This window comes from Larus michahellis, chromosome 2 (assembly GCF_964199755.1).
Source record: "Larus michahellis chromosome 2, bLarMic1.1, whole genome shotgun sequence".
In the NCBI taxonomy this organism is placed as follows: domain Eukaryota; kingdom Metazoa; phylum Chordata; class Aves; order Charadriiformes; family Laridae; genus Larus; species Larus michahellis.
In genome coordinates this window covers 147,029,745-147,043,840 of record NC_133897.1, presented here as the reverse complement: position 1 = coordinate 147,043,840, position 14,096 = coordinate 147,029,745, and the positions used below count along the sequence as shown (strand labels likewise).

The 14,096-nt window shown below is 40.7% G+C and overlaps 1 protein-coding gene across 17 annotated transcripts in view; it reads left to right on the top strand.

Moving 5' to 3' along the window:
• Positions 1-6,278, top strand: part of UBR5 (ubiquitin protein ligase E3 component n-recognin 5) — a 90,998-nt gene extending 84,720 nt beyond the window's left edge. For all 17 annotated transcript variants that reach the window (XM_074577561.1, XM_074577563.1, XM_074577562.1 and 14 more), the window contains 5 exons: positions 1,716-1,871; positions 2,238-2,351; positions 3,718-3,862; positions 4,451-4,536; positions 5,651-6,278. In XM_074577561.1, the coding sequence (XP_074433662.1) occupies positions 1,716-1,871; positions 2,238-2,351; positions 3,718-3,862; positions 4,451-4,536; positions 5,651-5,863 (714 nt within the window). In that variant the 3' untranslated portion in view covers positions 5,864-6,278. The remainder of the gene's footprint in view (positions 1-1,715; positions 1,872-2,237; positions 2,352-3,717; positions 3,863-4,450; positions 4,537-5,650) is intronic.
• The last annotated feature ends 7,818 nt before the right edge of the window (positions 6,279-14,096 follow it).

Below are 14,096 nucleotides of genomic sequence, written 5' to 3'. Positions count from 1 at the left end.
CTGGGCACACTACTGGCTCATACTCAGCCGTCAGTCAACCAACACCCCCAGGTCCTTTTCTTCCAGGTAGCTCTCCAGCCACTCTTCCCCAGCCTGTAGCGCTGCTTGGGGTTGTTGTGACTCAAGTGGAGGACGGGGCATTTGGCCTTGGCCCATCGATCCAGCCTGTCCAGACCCATCTGTAGAGCCTTCCTATCTTCAAGCAAGCAGATCAGCACTCCCACCCAGCTTGGTGTCATCTGCAAACATACTGAGGGTGCACTTGATTCCCCCCCGTCCAGATCATTGATAAGATATTAAAGAGAACTGGCCCAAATACTCAGCCCTGGGGAACACCACTAGTGACCACTGGATTTAACTCCGCTCACCATCACTCTTTGGGCCCAGCCATCCAGACGTTTTTTTTTTTACCCAGAGAAGAGTGCACCCATCCAAGCCATGAGCAACCAGTTTCTCCAGCAAAATGCTGTGGGAAACTGTGTCAAAAGGCTTTACTGAGGTCTAGGTAAACAACATCCACAGCCTTTCTCTCATCCACTAAGCAGGTCACCTTGTTACAGAAGGAGATCAGGTTTCTCAAGCAGGACCTGCCTTTCATAAACCCCTGCTGAGTGGGCCTGGTCACATAGTACTGGCCACAGATGGTGTTAGACAGTACTAGGCAATAGCATCTCAGCTTAACGAAAAGCATTTTCCTCAGTATTTGAGAGAACTCATTGAATTGTAATTAAAATTTTGTCTGTGGTGCAGGTATGATTTAATTCAAAGCAATAATTACCTGAACTTTTGGCAAAAATGCTTCCCCACCCCAATAAACAGTAATTATGTACTCCACATTTAATGCATTAGTCAGGAGCATTGTAAGTTCTGTCTGCTGCAACAAATTTAAACCAAGGTTTGTTACTGCTGGTCTTTCCTCTAGAACGATGTCGATCACATAATCAGTTATCCAACATACATATAATCTTTAATGAAAAAGGGTTAATGGCAGAAAGATATGCTTCCAAATATCTCCTGATACCTTCCAAGAGGTTTTTTTCTACTGTTTTTCTTCTTGAATATGTATTCCTTCCAGTTAAATGTTGGATACATGAACAAATATTTTAGTTAAGTTTAGTATAGTTGGTAGATTACTTTTCTTTCCAGGCTTATAAAGAACAAAGAGGCGAGGAACTACAGAAACAGCAAGAAGTAGACATTGGTATTTGAATTGTTTGAAACTGTGGTATGCAGCTACTAGGCCATCAGTCATTTAAATGTGTGTGTGTATATAGCAGCAGTACGGACGCGTTTAAGTGGAGGGGATCTTTCAGCATTTTGGACCACTGATGCAAATTGTTTCCAGCTTCAGTCAGCCTCCATCAAATCTCTATTGAGCTAGGTGATACGCAGAATTTGTTTAAAAAAAAAAAAAAACAACTGTAAATTCTCTTTATAAAACCTATGCCCTTAATAGCAGAAAAAACTTTTAAGGTCTGTTTTTACGTTCTGCTAGTGCACTTCAGTTGAGTATTCTAATGTACCTTCAAAAGCAGGCTGAAAATAGAAATGTGACTGCCTTTATTTCCAAGTGTTTATATGCTTTGTTACATGGATTATGCACTGTGGTACGCTAGTGCATAGATTAGGCACAGATCATATAATTTTGAACGTATTTTTCAAGAGCTGGTATGTTTCAAACATCTAGTTTCAAATATCTGTCTTTTTTCTTATAGGTGAACTGGCATGACTTTGCTTTTTTCGATCCGGTTATGTATGAAAGCCTTCGGCAACTTATCCTCGCTTCCCAGAGTACGGATGCTGATGCTGTGTTTGCAGCAATGGATTTAGCCTTTGCAATAGACCTGTGTAAGGAGGAGGGCGGAGGGCAGGTAAGCACAGCTAAACCCGTGTCTCTCTAGTTTCAGAATTCGACAGCTTCTGTGTGTTGTAGCGTATGCGTAATCCATGCTCTTCTCAGATGGCAGAGATAATGTTTTACCCTTCCTAGATTCAAGTACAGTGTTCTCATCAGATGTTGTTTCCTTGAAAGTGATGTAGAGCCTACCGTAAAGCCTGGATAGCATAGTCAGTCTTAGGGAATCTGCAAAGCTAACATCTGATAATAAATTGTGCTTGTTTTTAGAGGAATACTAAGCAATAAATCACTGTGCAGCATGCTGTGGCTGTTGTAATGATCTCACTTACTTCCCCCCCGTCCCCTGCCTTTTTAAATGGTCCTTGTTGCTTTGCCATAGGTTGAACTTATTTCCAATGGTGTAAATATACCAGTCACTCCTCAGAATGTATATGAGTATGTCCGGAAATACGCAGAACACCGAATGTTGGTTGTAGCAGAACAGCCTCTACATGTAAGTCTTTGGTGGAATATTTTTTAAAAAACGAAAAAAAAAAAATAAAAATCTGTAAGTCTTCAGTCAGTTAATTCTTTTCCTCATTTTAGTATTGCTAATCAGGTTTCTTTTGAAGTCTTGACAGCTTGATTAAAAATATTTCATTTTCTTTTTTTTTTTAAATGTTATAGCTTTTTATGTGGTACTGTGAAGACTGAGTACTTTGAGAAATTTGTCTTTTTTGATCGAATGAAAGATAATTTTGTTTAACCTTGATCTCATTGGTTAAGCATATATGTTAATTTCTTGAGCTCAAATGGCACGTATCCACTTGGAATTTTTGGTTTGTATTTAGCAGCTACTTTGTTCTAATAATCTGTTATCTTTGATTTGTTTAGCCTTATAAACAAAGATTAAAAAGAAATTTCAAAATATCTACACAAATTACCTTGAACTTCTGACTTGTGTCCTTGTTTTAAAAGGAAAAAACAGTTATGAAACATACAACTTTGTTCTTACTTTACTAGCTGGGCAAGAAACCTAACAATCGGCTATAAAACCGTACTAAAAATAATTTCGTTTCGAAGCCTTCTTAAAATAAAAGTTACAGATTAATAACATGTTTTTGTGAACAGTCTGGTACTTAGAACCACTTACTCTCTGTCACATGAAATAACTTGGGGTCATTTCTTCTGACTGTGGTTTCCTGCTGCACTTCTGAGATACTTGAGATTACCTCTGTGCAGTTTAGGTCCAAAAATCTCACAGAAAGAACATGTTCCTGGAATTGAGCTACTTGATCTCCATGCCTGCCTGTATGAATAGTCTGACTCGTGTTTATTTTAAGAGTTGAAAAGCATAACATTCTTATTCATTTTGGAATTTACTAAAACAAATGTATTTGTATTCTTCCATTTTGAAAATGGAATTTGCAATCTTTTGGGGATATTACTTATTTATATAAAATACGTGTGCGTGTAAAACAGTTTTAAAGCAGAGTTGGCATCTGAGCGTCTGAGGAAGCAAAGGAAAAGTAACACGCAAGATACGCTTTTCGTAATTCGCATCAGATTCATCAATTTAGCAAAATAACTGAACCTTTTAGCATTAGAGAGTGCATTTGCTTCTGCTCCTTGTGAAATATTAGTTCAAATCATTACTGCTTTCTTTTGCAATAGTAGGGAGGGTTTAACAGATTGGCGCAGTTCTTTGTTTCAGAAAACTTGCATCTCAGATGGTAAAGCTTTGAAAGAAAGGAACAGCTAGGAGAATAATGAATTTTGAGTTAGCAGGGGATTTCACATGGAACTTTTCAGTAGTGCATTTAAAGTCAATCTGAAAGTGACATGGCTATAATGTGTGAATCTTGTGGTTTTCACTTAAGGCAATGAGGAAGGGTCTTCTGGATGTACTTCCAAAGAATTCACTAGAAGATTTGACAGCAGAAGATTTCAGACTTTTAGTAAATGGCTGTGGTGAAGTAAATGTGCAAATGCTAATCAGCTTTACCTCTTTCAATGATGAGTCAGGTATGAAATAACTTATTCAGAAACAGAGTTGTATGGATAACTTAACACTGTTTTTTCTGTGTGGAGTAGAGTTACCAGCATTAAACTTAAACTACCTCTTCTGACATAAGTTAATAAGTCATTAAAAATCCTAATAAAATTACTACTGTGTTTTTTATGGACCTTTGAAACTATTTACCTTCAACTCAGGGGGAGCACATTTTCCAACTTTGCTGTCACTTGATGTTAAATACAAGGATTGTATTACTGGTAGCGTATCTTTCCTTCTGAAAGGTTTGACCTAACTTTAGAACTGTAAATGTGATGGATGCAGTCTAATATTTCTTACATAAATTTTTAAACTATATTTAGATGTTGTTAGGCTTTTTGGGAGGCAGGGGATGGGAGTTGTCCTGAGGTATGTCAGAATTAGCCTTTATATTCAAAAGCATGTGTATTAGTTTCAGAATTACTAGTGTCTCCAGTATCAGGCCTTTATGAATGAGATCGTAGCTGAAATCCAACTTGCACTACTTGTAAAACAGATCTCTTAATATTTATTGTCCAGTGTACCAGCTGAATTATATATCTTTTTTTTATTTCACACAGGAGAAAATGCTGAGAAGCTTTTGCAATTCAAGCGTTGGTTTTGGTCCATAGTTGAGAAGATGAGTATGACAGAAAGACAAGATCTAGTAAGTTGTCCGTTCCCAGTGGAAACGTGCAGAACTGGAATAACTTTAGCATCACTACTATTTTTAACTGTCTACCTCCAGTGACATTCTATGTGAAGACTTTAGGTAGCAGAGCAGGGTAGTAGGGTTTGACTAGACTTTCAGTTCTGGAAACATCAGGTGTGAATCTTAGACCTTCTTGCAACTGAAAGTAAGTGTGGTGTGTTCTTATCCATATTCACAGGTCTATTATGGAAGCACAGTTACAGTCTCTGCGCAGTCATTCTTAAGTGGAGTAACTGGTTAGTCAGCTGTGTTGTGCGCCAGTAGGGTTTTGAGGTTGAGTTGTTTTCCTGGATCATCTCCTCTCCTGACTCCTGCATATCCCGAGGGCAACACCCGTGTCCTCTCTGTGAGATGTCTGTAATGATGCTGTCTCCTTCTCACAGCCTTTACGGAGTAGCTGGTGAGAAGCATGAAAGAACAAGATACTGTTCAGGGGGTTTCATTTTGGAAAACTTTGCCTGTAAATTGTATTCATTGTATGCTTCTTAAGCTATTTGCTTTTAACTTCCTACTACTTAAGGTACTGTCTTTCCTTTACAGTTTGCTAAAAGGAAACAAGGACTAATCTGAAAAGCGGAAAATCTAGAGCACATTTATTAAGGAATATCTATGGTTACACTTTGGTAGTGACTCTGCTCTGCAAGTCAGTATTTTACACTTGGGACCATAAACCAAATATTCTCTGTTGCTGCCTTTTGTCTGTACAAGTACTATATTCTGTAGTATTTCTGCTGCATTTTGTATCGATGGCAGTCACCACCTTCCAGATGGACTTGGGAACATTTCATTTACTGAGGATTTGTTGGCACAGGGTCATTTTGAGTGCTGCTTTTATCAGTTTTAACAGAAGTATATGAAATAGTGAGCGGATAAGGACAAGGAAGTGAAGGAAGGTACTACAAAAGCGTGTAGCGTGACCACCTAGTTGTTGACATATTGAACAGAACGTAGTATGATCAAACTTGCTGTGGCTGTGCAGTTCTTGTTTAGCCTACCCCTACACGGCATGTAGGCAATAAGAAATTTAGCCTTGTATAGCAAGATTTTAAATGCCACCTTCTTTTTTCAGGTATACTTTTGGACCTCAAGTCCATCATTGCCTGCCAGCGAGGAGGGATTCCAGCCTATGCCATCAATCACAATAAGACCACCGGATGACCAACATCTTCCTACAGCAAACACTTGCATTTCTCGCCTTTATGTCCCACTCTATTCCTCTAAGCAGATCTTGAAACAGAAATTGTTACTCGCCATTAAGACCAAGAATTTTGGTTTTGTGTAGAGTATAAAAAGTGTGTATTGCTGTGTAATATTACTAGCTAGGTTTTGTAGATTTTTCCATTTGTCTATAAAAGTTTATGAAAGTTAATGCTGTCATACCCCTGGTGGTACTTTAAAGATTTAAATGCAAACATTCCTGTACTAAATTTGTAACGTAAAGGCCTAAGGAGCACTGGCAGTATCTGATTGCAACAGTTTGCTAGTCAATAACTCCTTTGCCTAACCCCAGCCAAAGATGACAGCAGAACAATATAATTTACACTGTGATTTATCTTTTTGCTGAGGGAAAAAAATATGTAAAATGTTCTGAAAATTCACTGCTGCCTTTGTGGAAAGTGTTTCAGCAAAGGTTCTTGTATAGAGGGAGTAGGGAATTTCGAAATAAAAAATTAAGTATGTTCTGTGTTTTATTTTAACTTTTTTTAATGGTGTTTAATTTGTGGTTGGCTGCAGTTGTGTATCATGTATATTGAACTTGTAAAAAGTTCCTGACAGCTCAGATCCTGGAGTTGGGATCGTCCACTTATGAAACCACTTTCATTGCAATTTTTGTTCTGATTGCATTGAACTCTGGCGCATCAGATACCATCACTAATATTTTGCATGTAATCTGTACCTTTAGTGGGTTTCTTTTTTTTTTTTTTTTTGTACATATGATGAGGCCAATGCACAGTATTTCATAGTTCACAATCAACATTTTTGTATCCCTGTTTCAGTGAACAGACAGTCAGGAGGTTGTTCCACTACCAGTTCTAACCTGACACTTGTACTACGTTATCTAACTATGTAAACTCAGCCTGGGCACTTTCTGGTAACTGTAAAATGTTTATAAGATCATGATTATTGAAGATACATTTTGGAAAACTTTAATGTTCGTGAGCAGCTTAACTTCTTTTGTATCTAGCCTTTTTTTAAGTATCTTGTTACAGTTTTTTAATAAAGAAATTACAGACAAAATACCAAGTCATACTGAAGAAACAATAGTTTTTATTTATTTAGCCATTTATACTTTAGCTAGCAGCATACACTAAACATAGTTGTTCATTAAAAATCTGAATCTTGTTACTGAAAAATTGACCTGCAGAAGACATTCAGCCCACATTTTACAGTTAGCAGAGAATCCTGAATGAAACAGGCCAGGCAACCCCTTCTTTTCACAGAATTGGTTTGAAGGGAAAGTGGCTTGTTCTGAAAAATCTCAAGGTAATGAGGTTAGAATAAAATTCTCAAATTGCGTTGTAGTGGGTTCTACTGTATGTTCACTTTTGAAGTGGTTGGTTGCTTTTGGGGAGGGCAGTCTTTGACCATAACCTAGGACGTGTTTTCCCTAGTGCTTGAGAGATTTTTTGAGAGTTGGGAGGTGATCAATAAAGGAAGGAGCTACTTTTTCTGTGTCAAAACCAATTTCTGAAAGCGTAGCAGACCAAAGCATTGAAGGTTAAGAGCTTTTGTCGTGGTGATGTTCTCCTTCTTTCTTGCTTCTCCAACACCATGAGTCCGTGTTAGTGATTTTTATTTTTTTTTTCTTCCTGTTGTTGGGAAGAGCTAAACTTACTGTTCCATCAAAATCCGAGTGGAATTCACCTTTGACAGAACTCCACTGGGTTTCCTTTTCTGCTAGCTAGTGGAGGATGACCAGAAGTTACCTACAGCTGTGACTTTTTAAAAAGTCATTTAGTTTATTTAGTTGCTGGAGGTATGGAGGACAGTTGAGATCAGAAACTCTGATCACCAGTTGCCAAATTGATGCCAAAAATCCTTTTTTCTAAATAAGGCTGACTGTTTCAGGCTTATGTAGTTAAACTGCAGATAAATCAAGTAAACAGATGTAGAATTATTTCTGCATGTACTAATACTTCCTAAATCAATCATCCTAGAAAAGGATAGTTTCAGGGTATGAGGACTGGAGTCTAGTCTGGATTTCCTATTGTGACCTCCAGTGTATCTTAAGTTCAAAACTGCATCGGATTTTACAATGCTAGTATCGATCAAAAATAAAAAGCAGTACAGCTGCACAAGTCTAGCTATAGGTGTATTAGTATAGAGAAATTCCTACTGGTATGGCTGTTCTCGTATACCAAGGAGGATAGTTACAAGGGTACAAAACACCATCTACCTTATGCCTGGATTTCTATCTGGTCTAACTATTTCCATTACCAAAAACGCCTCTAACTGAAATGTGTAAAGTTAGTAGAAAGCAACAAAAGAAACTGTTTAGAATAGGCATCAAATCTACAGTCTGTAAAATAAAAGCTCCCTCCCTCACAAAGCTTTGTGAGACTTGATGTATTAAAAAGTATCCAAGGCCCTTGGATGAAAGGCCATATATAAATGTAAAGTACTGTGTGTATATATATATATATATGTATTGTGTGTATATGTATATAAGTGTATGTGTATGTATAACATATAAATATATGTTATATGTATATATATTTCTGTATATAGCTTAAACATTTTTTAAGTCCTGTAATGTATAGCTAGACAAAAATTATGCAGATAACTCACAGTAGCTCACCATATATACACACACAAGGCATTCTGATAAGTGGAGAGGGAATCTAGAATGATTTATGCTGTCGTCATTGACTTGAAATGTGTATGTAGCTTTATAAATAGCTTTTTTTCCTCTGTATGGTATATTTAAACTATATCAAGATTTTAATAAGAAAAATGTTTATTAAAATCATACACCTCATCTCCCTTTGGCTTAAGCCCTTCTGTTAGTTCACTTTTAAGACGTAGAGAAACTAGTTAAAGGAAAATTCTGTAATGTTTACATTTTTTTAATAGTCTAAACCCTTAGATGTTCATAACTGCTGAAATAGGAGATAAAGGTAGCTACTAATAAAATGTTATCGCCAACTACTAGACTAGTTCCTATTCTGAATCTAGGGAAAACTGAGACCTTAGTGCTAATGTCCATGGCTAATTCTCGGCGTTTGTTTCTGTTCCTTAGCTAACTGTATCCAACACAGAAGGCAAATCGCTTGTTCCGGCTTTGATAGTTTTCCAGAACGAAAAATTGTATGGACTTGTCATCAAATGGCCTTTCCCATCTGTTTGGTTTGGGAGTGACTTTTTTTATTCCTGCAAGTTAGTCGTTGGGTCATTTGAAAACAGGCAGAGAAAAAGCCGTAAACTGGCAGATTGGTGAATCGAAAGCAATACTCTTCTTGTACAGCAGCAGTCATTCAGGGAGGCAGAAGAAAGGGAATTTTCCTAATCTCTTTACCTACCTTTGTATTTTAAGAGTGCACAATTGTATACAGACCTGCTGTTTAGCAAAAGTTTGCTTCCACGTGCGCATCCGAAGAGCAGCGCGTAGAGCGCGGAGCGTGAGCCTTCCCTTAGTAGCTGGTGTGCAGGTGGGAGAAGTACCAGCTCCTCGCAGGGAGCCCTAATTCAGCACACCTCGGCAGCGTTTTTGACACCGTGTAAAAGATTGTTCAGTAGTAACCTCCTCCTCGGAAGCTTACAGCTGTTCTGCAGCTCCCTTTTCATAGCGTCCTTACGAGCTGTGGATCACGTCTCTGCATGTGAATCTGCAAATGCCATTCTGAGCTCTTTCTGTGTCTGTACTCATCGCTTTGTTGGCACTTGCATTTCTCTGCCTTCCTCTCTCTAGGGCAAACTTACAGATAGGTAGCTTAGTAGCTTTGATTCCCTTTCTCTTCTCAAACTTCATGTAATCTGACCTTTTTTTCTCAACTCTTCAGTTTGCCTTTTTAATAACAGGTCTGCCAAAACTGAGTAGAAAATTCTGCAAGTCTAGATTAACTGGATTTCAGTGTGTGTGGCATTCGCTTATCCCGAGGTCCAAATGTCCCCACACAGACTGAAATGGTCTTGCAAAAGCTTCAGCGACTATCTTGAACTCATAGCGCTGGAAGTTCCTGTGTGATCTGTGTGGGGAGGGCGTGAACAGGCTTTACAGCTGGGATCTGGTCTCCATCGCAGCGTAGTCATTGCCCGGCAGGACTTCCAGCATCATCGGGAGCACCAACGGGTCCCTTCCTAGTTGGAAATTGCTTTTGTGGTTTTAATTTGCAGCTATTTGAGTATCTCACCATAGAGCAGATTTGCTGAACTGAGAAGCATGGAGGGCTTTTAGGTTTTTTTTAAGTATCGTCTAAAGATTTTCTGTGGAGTTGTCTTTAAGAGGAAAACTTCATCTCTTGCTGGAAACACAAGCCTGTGAGACTTTTCCCATGCTTTGTCCGTGCCTCTTTAATACAAAGGCATTTTTTGTCATTGAATATCACCACAAATTACTATCATAGTAACACTGTTTAGTATAGCAAGAAGCAGTCAGTTGCTACCAAGCGTTTCAGAACTTTTTTCCATAATGGTGAAACTTTTCAGCATCCCTTGTCCGGTGACGACAGCCGCTAACACGAATGTTTGAATGCTATGGTCATGTGAAACTCTTGGAAAATAGGTTGCTGCCACAACCTGTGGGAAGGATTCTCTGCAAGGAGACTCTTGTAAGAAAATAGTTGGTTTGGACATACTGATACTATTCACAAATGAATTTTCGTACAGTGAACAGTTTTAAGCTGAAAAAGCAGATTTCATTTATAGATGACAGTTTATCTGAAATGGTGTTCTTCATGTGAAAAATTATAAAGCATTTTTAAAAGGCAGCTGAGTATTCCCAAAATAAGTAATATCTTTGGCGGGGGCGAGGAAAGAGGCATTATAGCTCAAACTGTGATGACTGCATTTTGGATGCCTTAGTAGATGAAATTTTGGGACGTATTTTGTACCAGTAACTTACTTTGTCTTGCCATGAAAGAGTACTTTGCCCAAAAAGTTATAATTGATGCTAGTATAGATGACATTTTTTCACTGCTTTTATTATTTTCAGAGCTACTAAATGCATCATGAACTTGCAGATTGTTCTCATTTATGTTTTTCCAACGGAGGACGTGGACGGGCTTTTTTTTGTTGATTTTTTTCTTGAGTGGATCAGAATTACTGTGTTGGACAGAGCAAGCTTTGGGAATGCAAAGCTGTGCTGGGAAGCCCATAAGGTCTGAATCTGTCCCGCGGTGTAGTAAAGATGTGTGCTGCTGCATTAATTGCAATTAGTAGAGTGAGAGCTGTTCTGGAGCCATAGGCCACCCTGTGGGAACGCCCGTTCTGGGTGCTGCTTTGCTGGGACTCTTCTCCGCTCCCTGCTGAGGAGTGTCCTGCACCTCTGGGAAGTGCCACCGTGCCTTCAGGAGGTGACAGTGGACATGATCCTGTGGATCAGAGTCCCTCCCCACGCAGAAACACCTCTCCAGCTCCTAGCGCAGGTACGGGACCGTGGGGACCGGGGCAGGACAAGCTGCCGCACCACTGGGAGTTGGGAGCTGAGGAATGAATACAGCTCCCACCACCCGTCGGGGAGGTTGTTCTAAACTGGACATTGTAGGTACAGCTGAGTAATCTGAAATCTTGCAAAATCATGCGTAATGCTATATTTCGTATGTAGGTTTATTCTGCTTGTAAACGATTCTACAGTTCCACGAGTGCTTTTCTGTATTTCAGTATCATGTACATGATGTAATTAATGTATATAAAACAAAACTAACAGAAGTTGGTGGATTTTTTGTGGAGGTGGAAGAACAGCCCACTGCTGTTATGTTAATCCTTGTGGTATATTTCCTTTGCAGTATTTCTGCTTTGTATATTGATCTTTAGGCACCATGTAAGTAGACATTTGCTGTGCCTGTGCTTCTGTAAAAGCGCAGGTGTGACTTTAAGAAGTTTACCCTCAAATACTCAAACTCCTTCGTATTGCTAATTATGTTAATTTGTAGTCGTTCTTAAACCTTGTCAAATACTCAGCAGGTCAATCCCTTGTTTGGGAAAGTTTGAAACCGTAGCCAGGATAATCAGGTTAGGGGGCTAAGAAAACTGAGAGGCAGGTCAATGTTATTTAATATGATTAGCGTGCTTGAGTTTTACTGCTTGGTGGTTTTGGCCCAGAAACTCATGTGTCTCCCTCTTAAACCACCAGCGCACTCTGCATTACACACACCAATATAATTTGTCAGTGTTAATGGGTCAGGTGGGTTTGCTGTACATCAATCAGTGTTCCTCTAATTGTTTGCTCTGGACAAAAAAATGGAATCCCTGGTACTCGGTTTGCCAGCGAGTGGAGCTGTTGTTGGATGTGAATATTAAGCAACTTGCATGGGTATCTCTGGGTAATAAAACTTAAAGGCTGACTCAGAAAGAGCATAAGTCAGGTAACAGCATATATTGTTAGTGTAAAACCACCTTTTCTCACTTACTGTTCATGTCTTTCTGGTGCACTGTTCAGTAATTTGCTGCTTAGGCATGTGTTTCTGCTCCTCAGAAAACTCGATGGAAGAAAACCAAAGCTGCTCCCGTGCTTAGGACCAGCACAGTCACCCGAGCTGCACAGATCTTGCTGCTCAGTTTTCCTCACCCCCTGCCCTGGTGAGGCTTGAGCTCCTCTACAAGGCGTAGAAGCTGCAGGAGGCAGATATGGTCCGGAGGAGCCCAGCTGGCCTGGCTCCCACTTCCAGTGCTTGGGAAATGGGGAGAGGGGAGGTCTTGGTCACTCTGTGCCAGCCAGCTGGCTATAGGAGAAAAACCTGAAATTCTTAATGACAGAGAACTAACAAAACCAGAGGTTACCTGTCTGGAAAAGGATACCAGAATCCCTTGCAGCCCCTGCCTGTGCACTGTCTCCCTTCCCTGGCTGTGGGGCGGTTGGGGATGTTTGGCTGGTGCTTGGACTGGGGAGCACTGGGCAGCTGTCGCAGGGATGGTACACGGCATCTATGGACTCGCCTCCAGGTCCTCCTCCTCCTCCTGAAGGGACCACCATGGGCCCCAGCCTTTCTCTTGGTCTCGGAGAGTGGCCCAGTCCTGCTTGCGTGCTGCCCGGCTGTCTTGGTGCTCATAAACTTTTAGTTCTCGCTCACTCGTGTTTGTTTTTAGATCTGTGTCTTTGAGTTCAGGTCTTCATGACGAACGAGGCTGTACCCATGGGGTAGGACTGTTCTCTTTTTCCTATGAACTGTTGTTTTTGGTAAATGACCCACATGTCTACAGGAGAGGGCCCGAGGGCCTGGCCAGTTTTCGGATGAGGTTGGATGAGGAAACCACTGAACCCTGATGGTTCCCAGCTCTGGATGAAAACCCTCTGCTTGCAAGAAGTGACAGAAACAAATGTAAATTTGTCCTTTTGCTGGCGGTGCCTGCACTCACAGGCCCCCGCGAGTGCTTCCAAGCACTACAACCATCTATGTCTGTTACACAGTTACTGCAGGGTGTTCTGAGGTCTGTATTGGCTCAGGATGGATTAAAAAAGACTTTTTGCTTACATAGGTTGCTCTTTCTTGTATACTTTTACAGTGCCCACCTGTACCCAGTAACAGACACTTGAGCTTGTGTCTCGGTGACAGGTACCACTACTGTCTGACAGCTACCCATAGAATTCTCATGGAAAAACTGGCTGCTCATGGCCTGGATGAGCAAATGATCTGCTGGATCAAGCACAGGCTGGATGGACAGTCCCAAAGAGTGGTGGTCAATGGAGTTAAATCCAGCTGGAAGACGGTCACAAGTGGTGTTCCTCAGGGCGCAGTGTTGGGACCATTTCTCTTTAACGTCTTTGTTGATGATCTTGTTAAGGACATAGAGTGTATCATCAGTAAGTTTGCAGATGACACCAAGTCAAGAGGGAGTGTTGATCTGCATGAGGATAGGGAGGCTCTACAGAGAGACTTGGATAGATTGGATCAATGGGCCAACGCTAACGGTATGAGCTTCAACAAGGCCAAGTGCCAGGTCCTGCACTTGGGCCACAATGACCCCATGCATTGCTCAAGGCTTGGGGAAGGGTGGCTGGAGAGCTGCCTGGCAGAAAAGGACCTGGGGGTTCTAATTGACAAGCGGCTGAACGTGAGCCAGCAGTGTGCCCAAGTGGCCAAGAAAGCCAATGCCATCCTGGCTTGTATAAGAAATAGTGTGACCAGCAGAAGTAGGGAGGTGATTGTCCCCCTGTACTCAGCACTGGTGAGGCCACACCTTGAGTATTGTGTCCAGTTCTGGGCACCTCAATACGAGAGAGATATCGAGGTGCTGGAGCGAGTGCAGAGGAGGGCAACGAAGCTGGTGAAGGGCCTGGAGAATAAATCTTATGAGGAGCGATTGAATGAGCTGCGACTGTTTATCTCGAGGAGGAGAAGGCTGAGGGGAGACCTCAT